This window comes from Nyctibius grandis, chromosome 8 (genome assembly GCF_013368605.1).
Source record: "Nyctibius grandis isolate bNycGra1 chromosome 8, bNycGra1.pri, whole genome shotgun sequence".
NCBI classification, from domain to species: Eukaryota; Metazoa; Chordata; class Aves; order Nyctibiiformes; family Nyctibiidae; genus Nyctibius; species Nyctibius grandis.
This window is the reverse complement of record NC_090665.1, coordinates 5,916,584-5,944,068: the sequence shown is the minus strand read 5'-3', so window position 1 is coordinate 5,944,068 and position 27,485 is coordinate 5,916,584. Positions and strand designations below refer to the sequence as shown.

General features: G+C 40.3%; 1 protein-coding gene across 1 annotated transcript in view; it reads right to left on the bottom strand.

Annotated features, from left to right (window-relative positions):
- Nucleotides 1-401: 401 nt before the first annotated feature.
- FNDC3B (fibronectin type III domain containing 3B) overlaps nt 402-27,485 on the bottom strand; it is a 203,536-nt gene continuing 176,452 nt past the window's right edge. The window contains exons 23-26 of the mRNA XM_068406683.1: nt 26,903-27,115; nt 13,820-13,986; nt 10,401-10,528; nt 402-3,787 (exon numbers count right to left, since the gene is read on the bottom strand). Coding sequence (XP_068262784.1) covers nt 3,476-3,787; nt 10,401-10,528; nt 13,820-13,986; nt 26,903-27,115 — 820 coding nt within the window. The 3' untranslated portion in view covers nt 402-3,475. The remainder of the gene's footprint in view (nt 3,788-10,400; nt 10,529-13,819; nt 13,987-26,902; nt 27,116-27,485) is intronic.

Here is a 27,485-nt window from a genome sequence, read left to right as displayed (position 1 = left end):
GCGGTGCAGGTAACAGCCTGGCTCAACTTCACCTTCCCAGGGGTGGACTTGCAATCTGCAGCACATTTGTCTCAGTCTAAGAACAGATTATGCTGCTGACCTGCCCCAGCAAACCCTTCACGAGTAACACAAAATCATTTTAATTACAAATCAGACACATCCCGAGTTAAATTCGGGGCTCCCACTCCTGCTTCAGGCTGCAGCAACACCACTGACCTGCTAGAAAGGGGCCACACAGACCAAAAGGGCTGCGTTCAATTAAGAAAACTCCCGGTAATATCAGAAAGAATTAAAACATTTATTGGGCATAAATATATTACATATACACTACAGATACAGTTAAGTCTTACATACATAGTGTAGTATTTGCAAAATCTATACATTAAAATCGATATGGCAGTTTTAATACAATGCATATGAAATAGTCTAAAATTTACAATACAAGAAAACTTATGATTATTTTTTCTTTTTAAAGTTGAAAAGTTTGGAATGTATGTTCCCATAGTGAGGTAAAAACATTTTTTTTTTTTTTTTTTTTTTTTGATTTAAAGAACTGTGCAAGGCTAAGGTTCATACACATTCAGTTAGGGCACTTTTCAATCGTGACACTGAATACTGAGCTACTGTAGCCAACAAACAGGATTAGAAAACATTTCAGGTTCATAAAGAAAAAGGCAGAGGAATATAAAACCATCTCTCTCCTTCCTTAAGGGGTTTAAATATTTAGCGTTTCATTCTACCTTTTGCTGCTGTTGATAATTTGTTTGAGAGCAGGGAGCCCTCGGGCTGGATTCAATGCCTGATGCTGCTGGATCGAAGGGCAGAAAGATGTAGGGGGAAAGAGGAGGCACCAGCCAAGGGTGGGTCAGCGGTGATGGAGCTCAGAACGGGAGTGGGTTGAGATCCGGGATGCTTGATTTTTTATTAATAGATGAATGACAATCAAATCACTATGGCAGAATACACAAACTAAAAGAACGTCAAATTAACTGTCCCAACTCCTACAGAACACTTTCTGATAAGGTCAGGGTTGGACTGGGCGTTCTCGTTAGCGGGATGGTAAGGGACACCGAACAAATTAGCAATGACAGAAATGCTTCACGTGTAACCGGTTGCTTTTCTCTACACCTCTGCTCGCTGCTTCGAGTATCATTCGTATTTCAGACTTTCAAAGTTGATCATCTAAAGCAAGGTGGGTGTTTTTTTTTCTTTTTTTACTAAAGCAGGTTTTTTTTAAAAAGGTGTCAAGCTTGGATTTCATAGCAGCACTGCTGAAACAATATTCCAAAAATAAAAAAAGGGAATCTATTCAAATTTCTGGGTTTCCAAACTAGCAGTCTTTTCGTTGTTACAAAAAATACCCTCTTTTCCCCTCCATTGACGACAGCTATATAAGCTTTGCTCACAAAATACAGATGCAAGGTCACAAAGTTTCATATCACAAATAAATTTAAATAAGATGTAAATAAATTTGACAAGCCATGACTTTGGCAAAAAACCAAAAAATATATATATTTAGCTCAATGCCATTAGTTTGCAAGGCTAAATTAAACTAATTATAGTCAATAACAAAATACAGAACATTTCTAATATTTGCTACATCTAGAGAGGCACACAGAATAATTCATTGATCTTAGCACTTTCTTTCCAGAGATGATTATGTTTTTGGATACATGTAAACGTTTGAATCACTGATAATGTTTTTTTTTTTTTTTGGCATTTAATGTACTAGATGCTCCCATCTTCAAAAACGTAAGAAAATGTAAGATTAATAATGCTAGGAATGCTGCCAGGTAAAAACTTGGCCTAAAGTACAACAGTATAAAACAGACAAAATATAACATGCTACGGGGAGGGTGGGAGGGGGATTAGTATATAAGTACACTTTTTATTTTTTATTTTTTTTTTTTTACAATAAATAAAAGATTGCACTGTAATTGGTATTTAAAGTACTGTATGCAGTATATAGTATAAATAAACCTAGAACAAAAATAATGTTGTTTTTTCCCCATTACTTTGGTTAAGGGAATATTATGCTAGTACAGGACACTGAATCTTAGACGATGGAGACAGAGCACAAAATAGCTAGGACAAAAGCAAAACCAAGTAGCAAAAATATACAAAAACAAGAGGCAGGGAAATACACTGTGTCTGTTGCACCCTTTTGGAATCTATTTGCACCTCCAGCATATTTATGTCCCTGAGGTACTTGCACACAATGTTGACTTAATATAAATAATCCAATGACCGAAGAGTTAAAATTCTAGTATCTTGGTGGATTAAAATGCGTCTCTTGGAAGGGGCAGGCAGAAGGAGGGGGGACATTCCCATCAGAGCAGGACTCTTGTCTGAATTTTGCCATGTACCAAGTTATTTCATTTAGCCCTGTGGTAAGAATAGCACAGACACCCAGTTAAGGTATTTAAAATAAACAGATCTCATTTCTGATACCTCCACAAAAAAGCTCCATAAAATGGATACCCCTCTGAAAAATAATAATAGTAATGAAAAAAAAGATCAACTGACAATAAAGTTTGCTTACATTGAGTGTAAATCTCACCTAATTCAGTAGAGGCAGTAAGCTGTCACCAGCTCTAATCATATAAATCAGGCTGAACATAATAGAATAATATCTAGTATTAGATTAGGAATAGTTTATATATACAGTGACAAACAGACAGTTAAAGCAGCTTTTAAATAGCTGAACATGGGAATAACTAACTATTGCACAATGCCCTCTTAAAATTACTGCTAGGAATCAAAATGTTAAAAAAAAATCTATAATGCTTCATAATTTATATGCAGTTTGGTTATTTGATTTCTCATACAGGCAGTTTATAGTGTTGTAACTGTAAAAATAACATGATTTAAAAGGCTTTTCGACTGCAGGATATTGTTCCGATTTAAATGCACTAAACAGTTAAAATAACAACTTACATTTTATCTTGAAAAAAATGGGGCAAATGTAGTGAATAATTCATAGGCAACATTGCTAATACTGTTCAAGGAAAATCTGGTGCTGTTGACTAACACTGTATTCTAGTCTTACCACTATACACACTTGTGACTAATGTTTAGGAGGAAAAAGAAGAGACAAAAAAGTGACTCATGATTAAAACTTCCTAAATAGTAAGATAAAATAAGAGACTGTAAGAACTTCAGTGAAAAACCCAAAACAACATTGAAAAGGCAAATTCGTGACAATTTTGAAACTGTGAAGGAAAAAAAAATAATCTTGCTTTTGGTATCTGGTTTGCTTGTTTCTCCAGTTTGACCACTTCCTAGTTTTGAATTTCAAAAAGGTGCATCAAAACACTGATTTATCTTTCTTCAAGCTAGAACTGTAAAAACAAGAGAAGTATATAAAATGTATGGTAGAACAAAAGGATTTCAAAAAAAGGAATATCTGAATAAATGTGTGGATTATAATGCGTAGCATTAGTTAAATTTGTATCTCAAACTTCCACTGAATTCTCTACTTCATAAAGAAGTATTGTAATATACAGGCGAATATAATTGACAAACTTGCAAAGCCAAGAACAATGAGGGCTGCAAACTGTTCATCAGTAGGAATCATGCTCTTTATCTTAGGATCATCTATGCTTCCCATTTCTCCCGCAAGCACGATCTCGTTTCGCTGAAGCATAAAGGCAACGGATGGGCTGAAAGGTCCACTAAGTTCCTGTGAGGTATCCAAGCACCGGCGGCAGACACAGACGCGAAACCGATAGTCTGTGTTGACTTGAAGGCCTGAGATGTGGAATGTGGTCTCTTCTCCCTTGTACACCTTCAAAACAAAACAGCAAGCACAGTCAACTACGAAGAGCAAGACAACCACCTCCTCTTTTCATAGCATCAAACAATTTAAAAACATAATAACGTGAGATTTTGCAAGGACTTGGGCCAGAAAGTTAGGTCAAGTCTGAGCCTTGTAAGGAAACATTGCTGCAGCTCTCAAGGGAAGAACTCCCTAGTTCAACACAGGTTTCGTAAAAATAGAGGCATGTGGAAGACTATTTAAGAAATGTCCAACCATGAGAGGTCTCAATACAAAGTGTTCAACAGAGTCAATGCACACAAGGACAGACAAGACTTCAGATAACATATCAAACATAAGACATACCATCTTCTGTGGGTGTGGTAAATACTACAAACATATTTCTGTCCTCTTAAAATGCGACTATATGCCTAAAACATGTCTAAGACATAAGCAACGTGTTTGGCCCGAAAAGGAAGAAAACCTGCAAACCGAAGTTACTGGAAGACACTCACTGTAAAATCATAAAATTGGTTACAAATATTATTTTAATGTACTTTCCTCACATGTCTCTCAAGAGTCAGCAATTTTGCCAGAAATTACACTTTCAGAATTGTGGAAACAATAAAATATTATTAAGGTATAAAAAAGCTCCTCTTGGTTGCATTGTACTGTACTTGGTTCTTTAGCAATCCAAACCCATCACGTATTTATGTTAGTCAAATGTAGGTACTGCATGACTCAAGAGAGCATGAGTCACCATATAAGAAAGAAGAGAGATAACTGCATATCTAAGAGACAGTTTTGCGAACCAAATGGAAAAAGACCACTGGAAACATTTACTAACTCTGAAAAACAACCAGTCAACAATTTATATAACAGAGGGTTGGTGAAACTGGTATGTTATGAAATGAAAAACATGTCACAGAGTGCCTGTGTCTGCTGGGGAAAAAAAAAAGTCCTGAACTTCAGATACTTCTTCCTTTGCTCATTTAGCTGGTTTCCTTCTCCTCGCTGCGGGCGCGGAAGGCTGAGAGCATCGCTGCCCTCCCGGAGGTAAGAACTCAGCTTAGAAAAGGGTAACAAGAGGGAAATTAAACTTGAGCTGATAGAGGGCTTTCTGTGTGTGACTCTGGAGTACGAAATACAGGAGGAAAAAGAAGAGACATGCTCAGCTAAATACCACTTAAAGAGTCCAGCTCAGTTAAAAAGTCCATACCTCAGTTAAAAAGCCAGTTGTTGATTTCTTGAGAAGGTCTAGGAGAAAATATTAAGGTTTTTCTTTCATTTGTTCTCTCCCCTCCTTTTAAACTTTCACAGTTCTTCCAAATATAGTTTGAATGATGGTGACTCTGAGTTTCCACACTAAGTAGAAGTCCTCTAACTGGCTCATGTTTCTTGGCCCCAGGGCATAAATCAAGAAGCAATGTTTAAACAAAATTATTTTACCTTCCTCAAGTATGCTCAGCATTCACAGGAAGGTCACTCTAGCTCAAGCAACAGGAATACAACCAATTCATACCATAAATCTCTGCAATCAACCACAGCTATGCACTGTTGCCTTTCTTGTCGTCTTTGCTTGTCTTCCCAACGCCAATGAGAAGTGAGTCATTAAGTGACAGTAATATAATAATTGCAGGGAAAACAAAACTGCGAGTGCTGTAGCCGTCCACAGAAATAATGTGAAGGTGGAAACATCTGTTTGCAAAGTGTACCTCCTACCAACAATGTCTCTGCCGTTCTATTTTCCAATGGCAATTCCATTTCTAACACCCACTCGGTGTGGGCAACTGTCCTCCACCTACTCCATCATCAACGCTACATCTTGTAGGTGGTTAATACTTCAGTCTACTCCCAAATATAAATGATCATGCAAAGAAAAGTTGCATGCATTTGGCACGTAAATGTAGGTTCAGCAAGTAATTAAAAAAGGATGTTTTCTTCCATAGGACCAGAGTCAGGATTCTTCTGCTTAGACAACTTAACAAACTCCCATTTCTTTAGACTCTGAGACATAACTGAAAGCATCTATCCTTACAAAACAACTGTAAGCAAGGTACTGTTTCCTGGTGCTGTTGTAATTATTAACTTCATTTCAAAATGTATGATCAGAAGAGCTCTACATGCCTTTGCCATAAATGAACCTTTGCAACCAACATGACCACTTCTAAAACAAAATAAAAATCCAGTAAAATCCAAATAATGACATTTAATAAAAATTTTACAATCTCATCTTCATAAATAACAGTTAACAGATACTAGGGATGGGATATATACAACCTGTCTTTGTATTGAAAAAACCTGTCCAGTTAATTGGTTTTTCACTTGTTTTGTTCTGTCAGGGTGGTGAATACCAGTGTAACTGGAGGCTAAGTTTGGCTAAATCAAAGACCTGTATCTTCATTACAGTCTAACAAATATTGATGACCAAGTTCACTCAAGCCAGGTAGTCAACAGCACTTCTCAGAAAAAGGCCAGACAGTCAAGTGAGAGAAGAGTCCATCATCACAGTTTGAAAAACAGTCAAAAGTGCATTGAATACATGAGTTAAGATTCACTAATGATAAAGACAAAACATTTCCTGCACTAGAGCTAGGAAGGTGGTGGAAATTGTCCTGCTTTCAGTGGTTCGATGAGCATTTAGCACCAGCAGATCTATGTCCTTTCTTAGTAACAGGTGAAAAATTATTGTTCTTAATTATCATTCACTTCTGCCAGCAGCCTCTGTATCCTCCCCAGCTGGCTGCAGCGAGGATCTTCAGACACTACCAGCCCCATCTCAGTTTTGTCTGCATTAGTATGTGTAGGACCAGGCGAAGCCACTGCAGGCTGCCCTCAGCACAAAGATACGTGCTTGGTTGTGAACACAGTTACACTCTGTGAATGGACTTCACACACACAATGGAGAGGAAAAAGAATTTTATTTGACAATTATGTATAAGGTCTTTAAATTTGCTAAAGAAATATTAAACCAAATATGACCATATAAAGCATCATACTTTTTTTATATGGAGCACATTATGCTTTGGTGGCCAACAAGTCAAAGTAAAGTGGCTATCCAATTTATCACTTTCAGTTCCTAAAAACAGCTTTTCTGTTTAAGTACCCGAGAATATAATAAAAACATGACGAGCTTTTTGCCTGGCTCCCTCAATGAAAACATCATCACAAGTAATAAACTGCTCCTGAAGCCTCTTACGGTATTTGATCCTATCGATCAAGCCAGACAGCTCAGCGAATTCCTGCAGGCAAGTATTTCTCAATTTCACTGATGTCATTAAATAATTCCAAACCCTCTCCATCTTTTCCAGATAATAAAAATGACAGCCACAGTTGCCCTATAAGCAACACACTGGAAAGTGTAAGATAACCTTACCTGGTTGTTGCACTCCACTGCAATGACCAGTGGATTTAATCATTAATAAAAGCCTATTTTGCATGATGATAAGAAGATCAAGAATCAGAGGCAAGTTTCAATCTATTTAGAAAGCATGCCCACTTGAAAGGTTTAATTTCTTCTAAGTCATCTGACAGATCTCTCTTTAAGAACCTGGCTGGGCTTATTATTTTACCCAGACTCAAAATCAGCTTCCCTCACTCCACTGCTGAGATGCTCACAAACCCCTAAGAGCTGTGTGGACAGCCTTGGCTCCTGAACGAAGCAAATCAGAGTCCCTCAGATCACCTTCAGGTGCGCTGCCCTGAAACACTCTCACGAAAGGGAATTGTTTGCTCCATCTCATGACACAAAATTGGCATCAGGAGGCAGGGAAAATACTCAATGCAAGGAGCACTAATAGTACATGCCAATGCGTACTGTACAATTGTGTTGTGTTTTGGTGTGCAACCAGTACAAGTGCCTTTGACTTGCTATTTAAAATAGAGAAGGGAAAACAATTTTTTGATGATTTACACACACTAGCAGTTCACTGAATGCGTGTCAAAGATTGTGTCTCTACAGAGTCTGAAAGAAAGAAAAAACAATAATAAAAATTAAGAGCGTTGTAAGACCGACCGGGTTCTCCCAGGCGTCCACGTCTCGGTGCAGACTCCAGCAGGCTTCCCACTGCCTTGCTGGGGGGTTTTTACACACCCAGTGTATCCTGCCCATACCTTTTCTTCTTTTGGAAAGCGTTTGGGGACAGTTTTCTCCCAGGAGAGATGTGGCAGAAGCTGACAAAACACCATGGCCTCCAAATTCTCAGAAATTTCAAAGGTAGAACATTTTGCCTCACTGGCAAACAATTTAAGGATTAAAACTCAGCTCTCATTTCCCATGGACAGCTCTTATGAAGAGCTGGCTCCTCAGTGATTTGATCCCCAGAGCTGCTCAACTGGGAAACTAAAACTTAGGCTGCTGGGTGTTACGACTGTTATCCCAAGCTCCTGCGATGGACAACCCAGCCCGCTCCCCAAGCTCCAGATTCTCCAGAAACTCTTCTCGTCTGTCGTTGGGCTGGTGTAAAACACATCACAGAACAGACACAACTGTGTCCTGGAAGGGGAGTGAAGGTGAAAGCACCTGAGGATGCGCAACCCTACATGTGATATGAAGATCTGCATAGCTCATAAACAGGTGAAATAGCTATTTGTTGCATTTATTTCCATGCCAGTGGGACATAAAAAATTATTTCATGCAGCTATTTTTCTCCTTCTTATCCAGCTATACCATCCCTGGTTCTTGCAAAACGCACTGGCGACTGCTATAGAAACTCCAGTCACTTAAGACACTGTTCTTTCTCATGGGTGTGTTTAATAGCCTGAAAATCTACAATAGTTTTCATTTGTGCAACCCTTCAAAACAACTTGCAGAAGTTTTCTAATATAATATGCCCCCTGAGATACATATGCAAAACATATATGTCACTTGCAGGGAACAAAACACATTTAAAAGTAAATTTAGGACTTGCACTTAAAACGTAATTAACGTATCACTGAAAGTACTTTTCAGCTAAAGAGTAGCAAGCGATGACACACATGCCACAGCAAAGGTCGAGTGAAATGCATTAGCCAGAAAATCACTGAAAGACGTTTATATGCTTAACCTCCTGTTCACATGACAGGAGCTCAGAGCACGCGTACACAGCGACTGCAGCTCGGCTAACGGACAGTCAGGCAGCGATGGGCCCCAGTGCTGAGACGACACCCACATTTGTGATGAACATAAATAATTTTGCTGGGTGAAACTGATTTCTGACACCATGAAACAGTGGAACGCTCCCCGTTTTCCCACAGCTGGTTACCAACTACAGAAGTCACGGTGTCAGCTTTGAGCATCCCAGCCAGGAGCTGCTTCTAGCAAGTTACTTGTGAAAACTCAAGCAAAACACCCCTCAGCAGGGTCATGCTTCATGAGAAATACAACCTTCAACATCAGACCCTGAAAGTACTTTTTATTTCCTTCATTGCTGGGCTTTTTCATACCACAATTTCGTGCCTGCGAAGATTAAAGCCATCACGTACCTTAAAGCAACGTGAAGCCATGCCCAATTCTCCCCAAGGACACCCAGAACATTTGAAGCACTGAAGCTATGCTTACTAAAGCCGTATGTGGAGGTGATACATCAAGGGTACTTTGTAAATCAGGCAACAGCAAAATGGGTCCACTTATCCACTTACCACTGACATTATGAGGCCAACACAGTACATGGAGGTTTTATTACCTGTACCAGCAGCAAAAATGCTTCCCGACACAAACAATAGTTAGGTTTCTGAATCTTTAGCACCCACATGAATTGTCTTGCATTTATTTATGTTATTTTTGGTAATTCATTAATTCGCAGTAACACTCAAAAACAGACTGAAGAGGAGTAAGGACATCTGCAAAGTGCTACCTTATTCACATTTTTAAGAATTTAATTTAAGGTTCAACATATCTCATTCCCTAATCTGGACTTATTTCGAATCCGCATGACAATGAAAGAAAGGACAGGGAGAAGACAGGGCACAGATGAAGCACACCGTAAATCACAAAGTCAGAGGTGTGACAGATGAAATAAAACATCGAGCTGTGAACGAGTTGTTCCGTTTCAGGTGCTCTGGGGAAATGCCCACTTGTGATCTCTAATAAAGACAGACAAGGAAAGCAGGATCAGCTGTACTTCGTTCCCTTTGTTACCATGGTGCAAGAATGGACACAGTTTCTGTGGGGCAGCTGACACACAGCAGCTGCACATCCCTGCATCGAAACCTCAGACAGGCATGGGATGGCAGAACAAACCAATTAGTTGTGTACGTGACTGAAATCCTTGATGGAGGGTCTTGGAATTGGCTTAGTGAATGAGGAAGATCATCTACCTACTTTGCCTTCTCACCTTCACACAACAGTTAGCACCAGCCAGTTCAGAGGAAAGCACAGGTGGACAGAACTGTAACTTTCCAAAGGTTAGTTCAGTTAGAAATAGTGATTAACTACAGACAGAGCGCAAATCACTCCAATAAGATAATGATGTTCTATATACTCCCTCTGGGGGGAAACCAACCTATTACAGCCCTTAATTTTGACTCAACCTTTACCAAAGTTCATGACGCATCACCATAGGGTGTAATTCAATACAGCAGAAAGAAGCAGCACAGCAAACGTTCAAAACCATTTCCATTATAGCATCAATTTAGCAATATCAAACTCAGACCATTTTCCTACCTGCTTGTATTCAGATTCTCTTCCAACCAGTACCTGCAGAACGTAACCAACAGGATCTCCCTTCATGGGTGGGACCATTTCCCAGGTAATTTCACAGGCATTTCCTCCCAACTGTGTCACTCGAGGGGCTACAATAAAATTAAATGCGTTAACATTTAATATAAAGACTGCATTGAAATCTTGTTCATTTTATGAGATATAGTAATATATACGAGAACATTTTTAAAAGAGAACTTCAGGGCGTCACAGGGATTAGCAGTACATAATCTGTACTGTATTTATGTGGCCAAAAATCAAATTGCTATCACCACTGGATGGAAGAAGTAAAACTGGGGATGGATTTTTAAGTCACTCAAAAGTCACATTTATTTCAGGACAGTCTGGCCTGATTAAGCAGTTCAGGATTCTTGTGGTATTAATCAATAACAAACACTGCTCCCAGAACATTGGGTGAAATTTAGAGCTGATTAACAAGCTCCTAAGAAGTTTACTGTAGGACCCAGATGACTTCTGCAGAAGGACAGCGAGCTGTTAGCATCTCTCATCTGTCAGCTGTGCGAGCTGCTAGAAGGGGAGCGGATGTGATAAAAAACGTTGAACTTTTAAAATTCAATTACAATGCTGTGCATTGATCTTTTCAAAGCAGAAGCCAACACACGAATTACACTGGCCTTAATAAAAGCAGCAATGTTGTGAAGTTCTGAGCAAACACGTGTGCCAGTGGAGATGCCTGTGTATTCCTCCCATGCTACACATCATTGAAAGGGAGGAACAGTATCAAACATTTCATTCAGGAAAAACAGGAGAAGGAATGTGGGAAAGGAAGCTAAATAATCTTCTGTATGAGAGATCAAGTCCAGCCTGGGAAGCAAAAGTACAAGCATAATTTTAAAGACTTGGACTTGTATCTAATTCTGAGTGCGACATCCAGATGATCAGACCTGCTATTTCTAGCCAGGCTTAGACTAGTGCTTTCACTAGAACTCCAAAAAATTCAATTTGTCAGCTGCTACAATGCTGCCGTCCTTGGGAAAGGATCTCTCACCAGCTGCAAGCCGAAAGCCACCGTATGATGCCTGAGGGCAAGCCTGCAGGTGAGCCGAGCAGAGTACTGACAGGAGCAGCATGTTTGTATGTACAACTGGGCATCTGCCACTGGAAGGCATCAAAACGACTGCGACAGCATCCAGGGTCCTCCAGCCTCTTAATCAGGCACAGCAAGCAAGCACATGGCCAAAAAAAATGAAACTGGGAGAAACAAAGCACTGAACACTTTACTGAGTGGTTAACATGTGCACGTGCAAGGACATGAGCTCGTTAAAGGCAATATAGATTCCCAACCCTAGGAAAACAGACAACAGGAGAGTTTATCAAGGAAAGAAACGCTGCTGCTGCTGCATACATTATGTGAATTTTAGACTAATTCCTTACCACCCAAGAGGAACACATGAATCATACGCGGACCCTAATGTAATCAATATCCATTTGCTTCTCTCTGCACATCTGCCTGTGTTGAGAGACTGATAATAGATGCCTTCATCTCAGCTGGCAACAACATTCTCAATTATTTTCCCTCCTCCTTCAATCCCTCACCCTGATACACGTACATTTTTGCCTGACACTTACAAAACACTGCCATTAACAATAATGCTATTTCAGGGCTGGCAACACTAAGTGAGTAATTAGGATACTTTACAGGAGAATAAACATGTGCTTCTGATACATGAAAACCAGTACTAAGTTTACCACATACATTCCTTTGTATTGCTCCAAACATGGAAGGGAATCAACACCATCATTTTGCCTCAACAGATCTCTTTTCCCTGCAGCACTACCTCCCCACGGCAGCGTTCGCTAACGCAGGCTTTGTTGTGCCCTTTTCTCTGTTACAGCCAGTGTTTTGTCATGTACCTGCGGTCCCAGCCCACACAGGACCTGGTATTTTCACTGTATCTTAAATACTTGATATTCAGTCCAGGGTATGAGTCATATTTAACAGGAACTAAATAGGCAGGCAGGGAGTTCAGAACAAAAGCCTAGGTGAGATCTGAATTTAATAAAATGGATTTCTAGCCAACAAAATGAAAACGTGACTGCAGTGCGTGCCGGCATCCCTTTGCTAGTTTTATCCACCTAGTGCAGCTACGACAAGCAACGGCAACACGGACTCGGCATCCACGGGTGACACACGCCTGTGCCCAGGCACCCGGACAGATGCTGAAGGTGTGCGGCACATCCCCCCTGCTACCATCACCTACACCAGCCTGGCTCATCCAGCGTGAGCTCCCCTCGCTTTGCAGGGCAGCGTATCTTATAGATGAATCAGGATAACTCACTACTGGGTAAGTATATTCACCCTTGAACTTTACACCAAACACACACAGTTTTCTTCTTCCAGAAACAGCACTGAAGCAAATGCCAAAACCCAGGGGATATTCAGACCCAGGTGGAAACGAAGGTGGGATTCACGCACACGCTGATTTTAGCGTAGTGAAGCCAATCTCCTGGTGTTCTCTCTGTGCTCCAGTGTTGTTCTTCCTGGGGTACTTCAGAGCAGCTAACCTAGGGACCAGGGAAGTTACACCCCAGCTGTGTGCTCCCCTCTAAATCTTTGATCACAAATGGTGTGAAAATCGCCAAAGCCAGATTTTAAATTCAGCTGAGCACATGAAACCCCTCTGACAACAGCTGCTGTTTCTCACAGTAAAAGGTCCTGCTTGACAAAGGAGTTTTAAGCACACAGGAAAAAAAGGTGCATCTGATGTCAGCTCAGTTCATCTGACAGCTGATACAGCGAATCTGCTGCCTTTCTAACAGTCCTCCTTGGAAGGAAGGAGCAAAATTACTTATGCCAAAACTTACACACAGTAAAAGATGTTTCATTATAAAATCTAATTTAATTAGGCCTTTTGTTCTAGGGGAACACATGCTAAGCGAGATAGAGAATCTAATGCTTTATGTATGTGAAATACCATGATTAATTTTATAAATTAAAGGAAAAATAAAATCTGAAGTGCTACGCTGAACATCACCTACACAAAACAACATGCAACTTTACTAACACTTAAGTTGGTATGTGCACATATGTACTAAAGCTGTTACATCCCTTACAGAAGTGCTGCAGTAATCCAGAGCAATCCCCTGGTAAACATTATTGTTAGCAGCAGCATTTTAACAGTTTATGTATAACAACAGCGGCTGGTATAACATTTATATTGTTTATGTGAATTTTTTTGGTGATAATTTAGCTTCCCACCATAACTTAATTTCACAATTCACAGAAACAGACAAGCAGCATAAACTGATTTTTCACACACGTTATTGCATACTTATGTTAACCCTTACATACTCGCTGCAGACTTACCAATTACTTAAATAATTACGTTACTTACATGTATGTAAAAGAATCTCTTACATACCTTTGATTGCAGGTGGGACTGACTTAGTTGTCCAGAAGGTACATATTTCTGAGAAAGGTCCCTCCCCAGCATCATTGACCGCCTGTATTCTGAACGAGTAACAAGTGGATTCTGTCAGCCTCTGTATCTTGTACGTATGACTTGGTCCCCTATAAATCGGAATAAACCTGGAAACGATAAAAGTGAGAACATGTAGTTACGCTGGAGGGGCACTGACATTTCTGGCTATTGCACACATCAACGCAAGGTCTCCATGTCGTGACAACTGGCACAACGTGCTTTGCAGAGCTGTTGAAGGCAAGGACAAAAATGGCATGTTATTAACACACTAACAATGACCAGTAGGTTAGGGAACGCAGAAGTTCATTGTCCCTTTTGCAACTGATACTCACCTTGCAAAAGCATTATGTGAATTATGAGGAAAAACATCCGTCAACGTATTTCCTACTACCTAGTAATCAAAACTGATTCGGCCTGTGTTCTGCTACAATACACTGCGTGCACTGCTGGTTTAAAAGCATGTTTAAAACAAGATTAATACTTTGAATGTTTTATTGCTTGATTTGGACTTTATTCGCACATTAAGACGCAAAGACCACATCTTACACTCATCTGTGCAATCTTAAGCCAGAGTAACTGTTTAAATCAGAACATATGGATTGCATAATATATGTGTAATATATTACACATTGCTCAGTTTTGAAGAGCTCACAGATTGAAGACAGCCAAACAGCAGAAACAGACTCAGAGAGAACACGTGGTGGTCTGTGAGTGAAAAGGCACAAGGGAAGCACGGTTATAGCGAGGGGGATATTGAGGATGAGAAAGGATGCCAGCTCAGGAGCTCTGGGGACACCTGCACTGACAGCTCTGCTCGAGAGCAGGCTGAGAAGAAGAAAAAGACATGACACTAAGGAAGTGACATCCAAAATACTTCCATTGACAAGACCAAGCATCAGCACGCACAAACTTGTCCAACAATGTAACGTAGAACAAAATCAATGTCACTCAATCTAAAAGGAGGAAAAAAAATGCAGGTTGCTAGAGAGAATCTGACTTGTATTTTCAATTGCTCTGCTCAGATAAATGTTTCTTAGTGCTAGTCATATGTTAGCCAGCAATTTCTAACCGAGGTCCTGACCCCCTGAGTGCTGAGCAGAACGGGCGTAAGTAGAAATAAAGAGGAAGCACCCAGCATCTTGCGTCAACCCACTTAGCCACCGCTGGGAACAAGGTCCTACTTGAAATAGTCCTGAATCTGGAGAACATACAATTCACCACGTAGGATCACATAGTTTTTCTTGATGATTTAGTACACTTCTTCAAATATGTTAACCATTTCAGTGGATTTGAAGTTGCCGGGAAGCCAACAAAGAGATTTGTTTTTTGACCTCCCAGTCTAGGTGCTAGCTTTATCCTGGATAATGAGTCCTTTGGCTTTGCATGAGACACACAGTACAACCAATTCGAGCATTTCAAAGAAACCGGGTCTGTCATTAGCTCTCAGGGACAGAAATCAATTCATATTACATTGTGATTGAAATCCACAGAAGCAGAAACAGAGAGATCAAGAATTATCTGTAATAAAAAGAAAATGTTCAGGTAGTTTAAATAGCTGGAACTGTACTCTGAGGACTCATGTGACTTGCTACCCCCACTGCGTTTTAGTGAGCCCCTCACCTTGATTGGAAATCAAAGAATCTACGCCCACAAGCCTTTAAGAAGATATTTTAGAGCCAATTTCCGAAGAAGAATTTTTTTCAACCTTATGCATATACAGTTTCAAGGACTGCCTGCTACCCCACATTTTTGAGGCTCACATAAGCAGCTACGGTACGTTTCAAAAGACTGCCACAGACCTGTTCTCATGGAATACATTTTTTTTGAATTCACTGAGTGATGAACAAAGCACACGTATTTAGGACAGCATTAATGAAGAGACAAGACTACTGTCTCGCTCTCCCTCTCCACTCTTGTAGCCCAATCAGGCAGCTGGCTCAGAAACCACTGCAGTGCTTTTAAGTGCAGAAACTTGTCTCTGACCCTGATCCAAGGGCAACAGATAGCAAAAAAGATGCAATGCTGTATTTTAGACTAATGACCTCTTTGCAATCATCCATGGAGCTAGGTAAGCAAGGGAGGATAAATACACCTTCCCAGCTAACAGACAAGCACACCCATACCCCAGTTTGGGCTTATGGTACACTTGCTAGACATATTTATGTGGTGATTACCAATGACTTAGTCCTCAAATTACACTCTCACCTTCTGAATACAACTGAGGTTTCATAACACTGAAAAAGTGATCTGGCACAACACTTGAGCTCCTCCTGTCATTTGGGAACTGGACTAATACTCCCATTAGGTTTCCATCCTCACCCCTTTTTACTTCTCTGTCTCTACCTCAAAAAAATTTGTAATGAAAACAAAAACCATTACAGAAAAGCTTTCATCCATGTTCAATACACAAGACTGCAATGGAAGTACACTTGAACTTCTGAGCTTCAACCATCTTTGAAGAAAGAGGGCTTCCAATTTTGGAAGAAGAAAGGCTAATTACTAAGTCAATCAAATTCAATTGCTGTTAGCCTTTACTACAATAATAATGTTTGTAATTGTGTTTGAAGATGTAGATCATGATGTAAGATCATAATGAAGATGAAACCTTTTAACTTCAAAATACAATTTCTTTTCTAATAATAACATAGTATCTTCCTCATGTCTAACGTAGGTGCTTCATCCTCTTCCAAAATTATTTGTTATTTTTAAAAAGTAGCATAGTTATTTGATGTAGATGGCTATAGACTTGGAGCAATATATCGGAATCTTTTTTCAGTCTCCTGGGCTTTCTGCTGACAGACCACAATGAACTTAAAGTTGAATCAATCAGTGCGATTGCACATTACTACTGTGATGTCTGCATATATTAAAAATTGTCTAGAGTATGATAATTTGTTCATATTATTGCAAGTTCATTTTTTAAATCTAAAGATTTAGACTTATATCTAAATCTAATTTTGAAAGCACATTTAAACGTGAGCTCTACATACTTTTTGCCTTCTTGGCAAGCCTGACGTTGCTCACTGTGCCTTACCCAGGCCCTGTTCCATACATTTTCTTAAGAACAAGACAGCTTTGAGCTTGTTTGCAAGGACTTCATCTCTTATGCATTTAAAAGCTGACTTAATCTGCGTATGGAAAAGCTCCCATGTTCTCTGTCTCCCTCTTACCTTCTTCCAGCCTCTACTCAGTTCTCCGTCTGAACATGGACAATGAGTTTTCCTTCTCAGATGCTGTGGGATGCCATAAGCACGGTCACTAACAGGGCACAGCCACCAAAGATCTTTCTGGCTTTTCAGGGCGATAGCTGAACTACATCGGGGGGGTGGATTTTTTTCAACATCCCACTTCACTTCTCTAACAGAGCTTTATGTCATTCATAAATTGAATGTGAGAAGACACAAGTCCCAGTCTCCACAGGGCAGCAATGCAGCTCCGCACATCAGGCCATGGGAGCTGGGAGGCTTGTAGAGGAGCCCGGCGCATGGCTCGAGCGAGCCTCCTCCAGCCCTCCTCCCCCCACGGCTAGGCTGGAGCTGAGGGATGGGCACGTGGTTGAACATGACCGAAATACTGCGGCTTGACAAACTGCCACTTCTCCCTTCAATCAAAATGGATACACTTTTAGCTGCAATATTGAAAAAGTTAGTTTAAACTTTAGTGAAATCACACCCAAATACTGTTGATGTTTGCGGTGAAGGTCCCTTAAGAAGTGTGGCAGCTACGCCTGCCCCAGCATCCCTGAGCTGGCTGTTCCCATCTCCATGCTGCTCCTTCAGTACCAACATTTATAGGGCTAAAAGGTGAACCGGATTTGAGAACTGATAGAGGTTAAAGATCTCTGCAAATTGGTAGCCTTATATTGGATCAGTTCCTTAGCTGGTCCAATGTTACATTAGGACAGTTGTACTGGTAAACCTGTGGGGACAGTATGGGGATACAAGTGGTCTAAAGAAGCCAAAAGTGCTCCTGTTGCTATACAGGAACACACTTACAGAAATAAGTGTGCTTACTTTGGTTTCTTATTTCTTCATCACTCTCCCCTTCCAAGACAGACAAAACCAAAACAGCTCAAGTGTGTCTCAGCCAAGATGTGTTCATTCTCCAACCTCCACCTGCTCAGACCATTCGTGTGAATCCCTGAGGTGTGCTAATAAAGCACCAAGAAATTTTCAATTCTAAGAGGTTTGCCCAGTTGAATTTAAAGGACAGTAGGCTGTACACCTTAAGCTGGTACCCTGTCTTTGAAAAAAAGACCACCTCTGTGGGTTAATGGCACTCTCGATACAGTCGCATTATGTTTTTTTAAATGCTTGCACCATCTACAAGTAAATCTGTGTTATTCAAATTTAACATGCTGCAGTGTTGGCTCTCCTCTCCAGTAAAGTAACAGCAGAAACTGAAAAGAAAGCAACTTTTCTCCAGGGAAGGAGACACTCCCCAGAGGCTACTTTGCCCTCATCTCACTGGAGTGATCCCAATTCTCCCCTTCCCAGACATTCTCATGTCAGTCACGGATTATTCATTTACTCACATGCAGTGGAGGAGAGAGAACACAATGTCCTAAAATGATTGTTTGGGAGACACTATTGCTGTTAGTTTTTCATCAATATCTTTTTATTCTCAGTGAAGATCTTGGAAATGTTTTACATGTTACAGCTATTTTAGCACATGAATTTCATAAATTAACAGCTCTTAATATTATTATCACAACATCCCTATTATCTGCAAAATTACAGACCCCACTTTTTTAGACCGTTGCTCTATTTCGTTAAAAGAACATTATCAAACACTCACTGATTAATGTCTTTCCCTCCCCTCCCAGCAGAAGCTCCCTACATCACAAGGTGGCAACGAGGAAAGCAAAGCTTCAAAACAAAAACATCTAATTCATCCCCCGAGATGGAGAACATCCAATTTTTTTAAGCACTTGAGCAGAAACAAAGCTGTCCATCCCCTCTGCTGGGCAAAGCTTCTCTGGAGTTACTGCACCTGCACTTCATTTCACAAGCCCAGCTCTGATCCCTGGGGACCACAGTGCTCCAGGACGCCCGTATCTCCAACGATGCCAGCGAGACCAGCACTCCCTTCATCATGTTCTGCATGTTGGAATCTGCCTGCATCCCAACCACCCCCGCGCCCGGCCAGAGCAGATCGGAATGTTTAACACCTCTTGGCTTTACGTTGAAGCTTGCTCCTGCTGATGCAAGAAAAAGTGTCATCAATCTCTACTAAACCCCAGATGCCAGAAGTAAAATGGAATTAACTCACAGAAAGGGCAACGATGAGAACAGCTTTTGGTCAGGGTCAAGATGGAGGTACCATTTCGTTTCTTCAAGAGAGACTGTAGAGGAGCCCTGAAGCCAGGAGCTAAGTAGAAAGTATGATGAACTAATACCTCCCACAATGTGTTAACTTATCCTTCCCAGCCATAAGCACCCTGAGGTGTCTCTCTGATCCACATCTTGAGTGCACTTTTATTCTGTTAGACTGGCAGAGATACAAGAGTAAAGTCAACGCATGTTTTTTAAATTTCTGCTGTATTTAAAATCTTCAGCTTAAAGAGAAAAGCTGAACATCTTCAGCATCCCCCATCCTCACATCCACCAGCACTCCTGTAACCAGTACCAGGCTGACCCCACCTTTTCAGATCCTGGCAGTTTTGGAGCACCTTTCCAAGCCACTCTTTGGCATTGTCTTTCGCAGCTAGGTGCTGAGGGAAGGGAAACACCTGGGCAGGGGTTCCCATAACAGTTTTGTGCTCCCATAAACTCCACCAACCCTGACTTCCAGCCCTAATGTGGGATGTGGACCAAACAGATGGGATGCCCTGGACCCTCTGAGCTGAAGATCTGTTTCCTAGAAGATACCTTTTGGAAAGCTTATAATGTACGCTTGTTCATAAGATGCTCAGAACCTAACTTCCACAATGCACTGTCAATAGGATTTTTGTTTGTAGGCATAAGAATAATAACAGGACCCACTGAAGGAGGCAACTTTTCCTTCCTTACACTTAGAAAAGCAAAACTAATGGAGAGCAGAAAAAGGCAGGAAGAGAAGTGACACTAGGCAGATGGGAAGAGTTTTGTTTTCTTCACTTAATTACCGAGCACATTTGCAGGTTAGACAAAGAGTACTTGATGCCAAAAATTGATTTTTAGCTTGCTTCTACTAGATCATCTTTCATCTTCTGCTGAATCTGAGCACATAATCCATATTTACTACAGATAGTCACTTGTCAGATGTCCAGAATTATTGAAAATGGAGATGCCTTAACCTACAGAAGCTCATCCACAGCAAGAAAAATTACTTTTTTGGAAGGAGCTTCTGGGCAAATTCAGGAGGAGTAGAAGACAGATCAGCAAAGTGCCTGACAGATGACTCCCGTGTGCAGCCAGATGAGAGGCCAAGGAACAGATAGGAAGGACAACACTGAGCACAACTTAATGTGAATTAAAAGCATTTGAATGAAAAATCTGGGAGAAATTAGGGAGAGCATCCAATGGTCTGTTGGAACCATGCAGTCAAGAAGAACTAGATTACTAGGCAGCTACCAACACCATGGCCTGCAATAGCAATGTATTAATAAATAACAGTAGATATAAATAAGAGCAGGCTTAATGAAGCTAAAACCAAAACAGAATAAAACACAGTTCAGCAGCAGCAAAATGATGCTCTTACAGACATATGCGTTTCTATCTTCCTTGTGCAGCATTACAATCCACTTTCCTAGTATGGCAGCAACTAATAGCGTCTATGAACCTTAAAACGAATCTCAATACATCATGTTCAGAACTATCTACTGACGTGATAGTCTCAGTAATGTGGTTTGGCAAAGCTTGCTGAAGAAGTAAAGTGTAGTCTCCAGTCTACCAACTTTGGCAAAATGAAGTTGGAACCTAAAGTTGTGCTCCTGGATAACAGGCAAACATGCTCCTGTTGCTTCAAGCTGAACCCCATTACCACTTTAGATATTAAATAGTCATTATGCTGATAAGGCATTATTTTTTTTATGAGGTTGTTAGATGTGCATAAAATAGCTTTCATTACAGTGGCAATCTTTAGTCTGGATGCTGCTCTTATTTATGATCTACTGTCTGGAATATTCAGTTACACCTGTGAAGTCTGAAGTGCCTGTACACTGATCAAAATGTACCAGCAAATTGGTCCACTGTGTTTCTATGTAGTTAATTACTAAATTTCCCATCAAACCAGGGATTCTTTGAACCTTCTTATGGAATAGCATCTAATTCTGGGTCTCACTAGATTCCTAATACCTGAAACATCTCATCTCAAACATTTCACATGGTTTTCTCACATCTCACTTTGACTGAAAAGATGATGCTCACACCATTAACTCACATCTACTAAAAATGTGGTTTTACAAGTTAAGCTTTTTACACTTGCAACAGTTCTTCCTCTGCTCTTTTATTTGCACAGCACTTACTGCAAAGCCCCAAGTAGCTGATCAGAATGCTGTTAATATAAATATGATTACTGTTGATAGCAATACTCATCTACACCATGCAACAACATGAAGTGAAGACAGCCTATTCGAAAGGCTTCTCTGAATGTTAACTTTCTGTGTAGCCAGGCTTGCACAGTAAACTGTAGCATGCCATATGTCTTGGTGCTAATTGTTCATTTCCTTTCATTGCTGTTTTACCCAATATGAAAATGATCTTTCCTGCAGGTTTTTGCAAGGATATGCTAATGTATCTAATTTTATATTTTAATAGAATTTCACAAGCCAGTAGGCCTGATACATATCAGTAATTGCTGCTGAAATGGGTGTAAATTGTCTTGATCAAATCATGAGTGTAAACAATTTTTTAATTTGAGTGCTTGAAACTCGCAGTAACCAGATAATGACTATGCTAGTCATCAGGCAGAGGCAGCGCATTTAGCAATTTATCTCTCTGTGTTTCTGTTCTACCTCTCTTCACATTAATGCAGAGCAAACATACATGTTGAGCCTCAGACATATGACTACTTCCTAACACACAGAGGCTGTACTTGGCACTGTCCTTCTCCAAAGACTGCTGCTTAGACCAGACCATTGGATAGGATATTCCACTTCTACAGTCAGGGAAACTGCACTGGACGCTGTGACAGACCGTCTCCATTTCATTTGTGGGTTCTCTGCTGTTTGTTATGCTGCTTTGAAGGAGTAACTAGGTCAGAGAAACTGTGCTGGAACAAAGGGAAAATAGTTTCTTCTGTAACATAAAACTTCAGCATGTTTGGGGGAGGTTTCCAGCATCACCAGCTGAAGATAACAGAGCAATGGGAGGATCACTGGAAGACGTAGGAGCTTCCTAAAACTGAACCTTTCTGTAGAGAAAATGAGCCCATCTGCATCCCTGCACTGGCTTTACTGTTCAAAGCACATTTTAATTTTCCTTGGAAACCACCTCCTGACCGGTGCTTGCTGGTTCCTCGCACCTTGGAAAATACTGGCGTAGATTTTTATAGTAAGATACTTTTCTCTTTCTTACAGGCTTTCTATAAGCAGTGAAGTAGGTTACCACGCAACTGAAAAAGACAGTACTGCCAGGAGTATTACTAACATCTGGGTTAGCAGGCACTGAAACAGATGGGACAATACATCTCCCTTTGATACCAGGAAAATCTTGTATATCTCCCCTGGTCACAGTCAGGCTCTAAAGGCTCTGTTCACAACCTACCAAACATGAGTGAGGAAAGACAACCTGAGTCACTGGAAGGCAGCAGAAAGTCTATGGAGCTTACAGCTCAGATGTCCTCTGCTGCCTGCACCATGATAATGGGCGAGGAACATTAGGGGTGATGCCTCCCAAAATAAACATTCAAGTTAAGGTAAAACTCTCCAAGTACAAGAAATCAATTCAAGGGATTATGTCATTTAGTTACAAGTGATTCTATGAAATGTTGTTCCTTCCTTGGAGTCGCTAGAACTTTCCAGAACTACATCAATGTATGGCTATGGCCTTAGGGACATTGATACCCTAACCAGAAAAACCGTGTGTGCACAATGACTGTGCCCAATTAATATTTATAGTCATTAGGTAAGTTCTATTTTGTGATCAATTTTTCATTTATATTGAAGAATAATATTTCCTTAAATGGCAAGCATGTATACTTTAGCAAAGTGTTTTAAAACAGTTCAATACCCACATAAATCATCTTTCATATAATATGAAAGGGAAATACTACTACTGTTTACCCCGTGGTATGGGGTCATAACTCTTTTATTCAGTAAATAACCATAACAAAAGCAATTACAGTTTAGAATGCCAGTAAACACCATCTCTTACAATCCACTTACAAAAGCCGATTTATTAAGAATTGTCAATGATCCTTCATCGATATTTTTAAAGAATATGTTTGGGTTGCTTCTTAGCCAACCTTACCAATGATTCTCCCTTACAATATAATTATATATGTTTTTATTTGGATTCTGTATACACCCAAAAATCGCAGAATTAATCTGAACTGCAACATATATTCATCTAAAAGAAACACAAGCAACTGAAAAATGACCCACTAATAACATACTTGCTAATTCTCTCTTTCAGACTGGATATTGTAAGCATTTTAAGACACTAAGAGGTATAATTAGTTGTAGGAACAACTAAAGACTAATTACTAGTACAGGAAAAAAAACAAAAGCATTACTATAATTAGGTTCATTTGTTTCACGTGGAGAGGAAAAATCCACGGTATTCTAGAAAACAGTGCAACTTGATTAACATGATTTTCTTGACATTACTAGAGGTAGGAAATGAAATCACAGCTGATAGTTTATTTTAAAAAGAAAGAAATTTTATAGTCCTCTTTACAGAAAGGTCAACTACTCTCAACTAACGTTCCCACGTACTGTGCTTTCTAGAAACTGATTTTTCTTCATTTCCACTTAATGCTACACATAACTGAAAGGACAAGAGATGCTAATTTGATCTCCCTAAATGTCACACACTGAAGAGCAAATGAGAGCTAAAGCAGGTACATCTCTGATGTGCACACCTTTTTGAGCGCCTACATCAATCAGTGTCAGGAGATTTCCAAGTATTTTGTTTCACAGGTCTTGCAATCAATGAAACATTTCGTCTCCAGCAACTGGCCTGTTATACCTCATTACAGCATGGAAAAGTTAAAAACAATTCTTAATGACCAGGACACATTCAAGAGCACTGACTATCACTGCATAAAACCGGAGCTGAATCTTTACAAAAAGGCCATTAAGGCTATCAGGGTCAGAATACGACTTACTGATTATTTCTTTTTTTAAAAGAATTTGCTCAACTTTTATTTCTGTTTGTGTAAATACTTCAATGGCATTTTAAAGCTAACTCCTATTTTAAACCTCATCAGTAAGCAACGTTACAGTAAGCAAACTGCATGCTCAGATTCACTGAAGAAGGGAAAATTGTAATACTGAGTTGAGGGATTTCAATATAAAGCTGTTAAAAGTAATTTCAGATGTCTCGGGGAGTACAGTGACATCATCTTCTGAAAGACTAAGGCTACAACAGAGGTCAGGTTTGAGTTATCCATGTTTACGCCACAGCCTCTTCTGAGTCAGGTGCTTTCTCTTCTCTCAACAGAAGGAACACCATGGAATCTTCCTACAACCCTTTCAAACCATGAAAGACTCCAAAACATCCTTCTAGATCATTTATTCAGTGTCTTTTTTTCACCAGAGACTGGCTTCCCAGAGAGGTGGTCGATGCCCCACGCCTGTCAGCGTTTGAGAGGCATTTGGACAATGCCCTTAATAACAAGCTTTACCTTTTGGTCTGCCCTGAAGTGGTCAGGCAGTTGGACTAGATGATCGTTGTAGGTCCCTTCCAACTGAAATATTCTATTCTATTTAATTATTGCATTAGATGTCCACAGTTTACCTGCATTAGCCTGTTTAAAGCACTGTGCAATTAAAGAGGCCAGTGATGCTCAGAGAACCGTATTCCAATGTTTTTCACAAGCATACACCCTAGTGAGTAACCCCTCAGTCACGATGGGGTTTATTTTATGGGAATGAGCTAAGAGAGGGCTCCTACCTCTGTAACTAACTGCTGTTTCTACCTATTCATGTGTGGGCTGTCATTCACTGTTCATTAGGAGTGATAGCTTCTCCCCAATGTACAAAATTTCGGTGCTGTATCCTTTCAGGAACATCTCACTGTGATCGATGCACAGAACAGGGAGCAAAAAGGGACTGTCAGATAGGGAACAAATAAATAGATCTTATTGCCAAGACCTGCCAGCTCCAACTGTTCTCAAACACTGCACCCGGCACAGACAACAGCGCACCCATTCCACTCCTCTGCTGAGCCCACGCCAGTATGTGCTTCATCAGCCGGAGGGCTCAGGGCCAGGGCTCGTTTCAGGTATTACCTGAACTAATTGCTACAAACCCACCCACCAAAGGAAGCCATTTCACACAAGGACTCCGTTCAAGCAGGGGGAGACAGTGCAATGTAGATGAGTAGTTTCTCTGCATCTTTGGGAGCTCATGCGGACTATAAGCCAAATTTAAAGTTAAGAAGACCTAGCAAAGTAACAAATTCAAATTCCTCTTAATTAACAGCTCTTAAGAGACCACTGGCAGTGGGAGAAGTTTGTGCAAAAGCAAAGGATAATGCTAAAGCCTTGTGCAAAAGCAAAGGGGAGAAAGCTTTCCTTCTCTGCTGCCAGGTAACACAACGTATTCTGTTCTTACAAGGAAACTTATTATTTTCTCCAACATAAAAACAGGCTTAAAACAATTTACAGTTCTTCACCATCCTACCTGCAGTGCTACATGAAAGCAAACAAAAGCAGCCTGCTGGATGTTTCCTTAGAGCTGACTTGGTCACACGCTGCTGCAGGTGACGGGCTCCTGCCAAGCACCACTGCACTCTGAAGGAACTGCTTCTATCAGTCAGACTTTCAAATGGGCATTTATATTCATTGGGCACCTCTCGGTATTAATACAGGGGAGCATGTACCCTCTCTGCATCAGTACAGCTGAGATACTGGGAGGTATTTAGGTATTATTCATGGTGGGTTTATTACTTACAATTAGAGCTTTTGGGCTAGATCTTCGGCTGGCACAAACTCAGCACAGCTCTATTTAAATTAAAGGCATCATGCTAATTTACACTGAATTATGATCTGTACTGAAGGTCTCTAAGGATTATCTACTTGATACGTCAGTTATTTTACCTAATTAAACTAGTTGAGAGTGTTTCTTAGTAAATTATGAGCCATCTATGATATTTATTCATTGAAGAGCGCAGACTGTTAGGCAATACTCACATACTGTCTTTCTTTCCATCCCTTTTTTTATCGAATATATCTCATTACAACTTTGGCGCTACATTATCAAATCTTCCCGTGCAAAGTTTGCACAGGAAAATACTTTTTACTGAGCACTGACTGTTTAATGTTCATTTTTGTGTTTCTTGCACACCCAAAGCTCTCCTGGCTTTAAAGACAATTTTAGGGAAGTGGAACATGGTGGATGAGCTCTTCTGCATCCTTATTTCATAATTATTGTGTAGCTACCAAGCTGATGCCAAGCTCATATTCTCTAATGCTCAAAAATATTACAGCTGTAAAATCGTGACCATCATGTTGCCCAAAAAAACCTTGTTCTGCTCAGTTTTGCCTTTCCTAGACCTCTGATTTTGTAAACATTTGTTTCATTAATACACACAGCATGTTGGATGCAATATCTTTGTTTCGTATATTCCAAAGGGTAAAGCACTATGACCATGAAACTTTGTATTAACTTTTATTGGCAGATGGGCCAGGGTTCTGCTAAAATTTCAACAGCACAGTACGGATTTCGGTTGTTCTATAATAACTTTAACAGCTTCGTTACATAATTTGCTTGGTAAGACTACAGGCACAGAATCCCTATTAAAACCATATTTTGTATATATTTGTAGGTATGAAGTAACTGGGAAATCAACAGTTTTCTTACCGTGATTCACAACTGCATCATGATGAACCAGAATTCATTTTCATTAACACAAGGAAAAGATTAATATCTCTTACCTTTTATTTCTGTCTTCTATCTGCAAGATATAGACCATGTCATCGGTAGCGTGAAGCTTGGAACTGCTCTCTCCCCATTTCAGCTTCAGGCTCTGAGGACCTGCTGCAGCACACTCTAACCGAGGAGGTAAGGGTGGTAACGGCCTGGTTTTTGCTTTAATGAAGTGGCTAAATGGTCCAGCTCCAATTTCATTGACAGCCTGAATCCTGATCCTAAAACGAACAACAAAAAGGTAAATGTTAAATAAAGTGCTTTCACGAGGTTCTTGGTATGAAAAAGTCCCCAAAACCAAAACAGCCTTCTGGACTTGACTACTCCGTCACTAATACAGTGCCCCCTCCCAGCTACCAGTGCTTTGCTTTGGCAAAACGCAAGGCTCTGTCAACATAACAAGTATTATCATCCTGTTTGTATTGCAAGAGCTGCAGTGAAGACACCAAAAAATGCAGCGAGGCAGAGGGGGCAAGAATTCGGGTAGGCAATCTCAGAACCTGATGGCAGTCCCTTTAACCACATCAACAAGGGACAGCAGCACAGATACACATGCAACCTGGAGAACATGAAGTGTGTAACTATGAATAA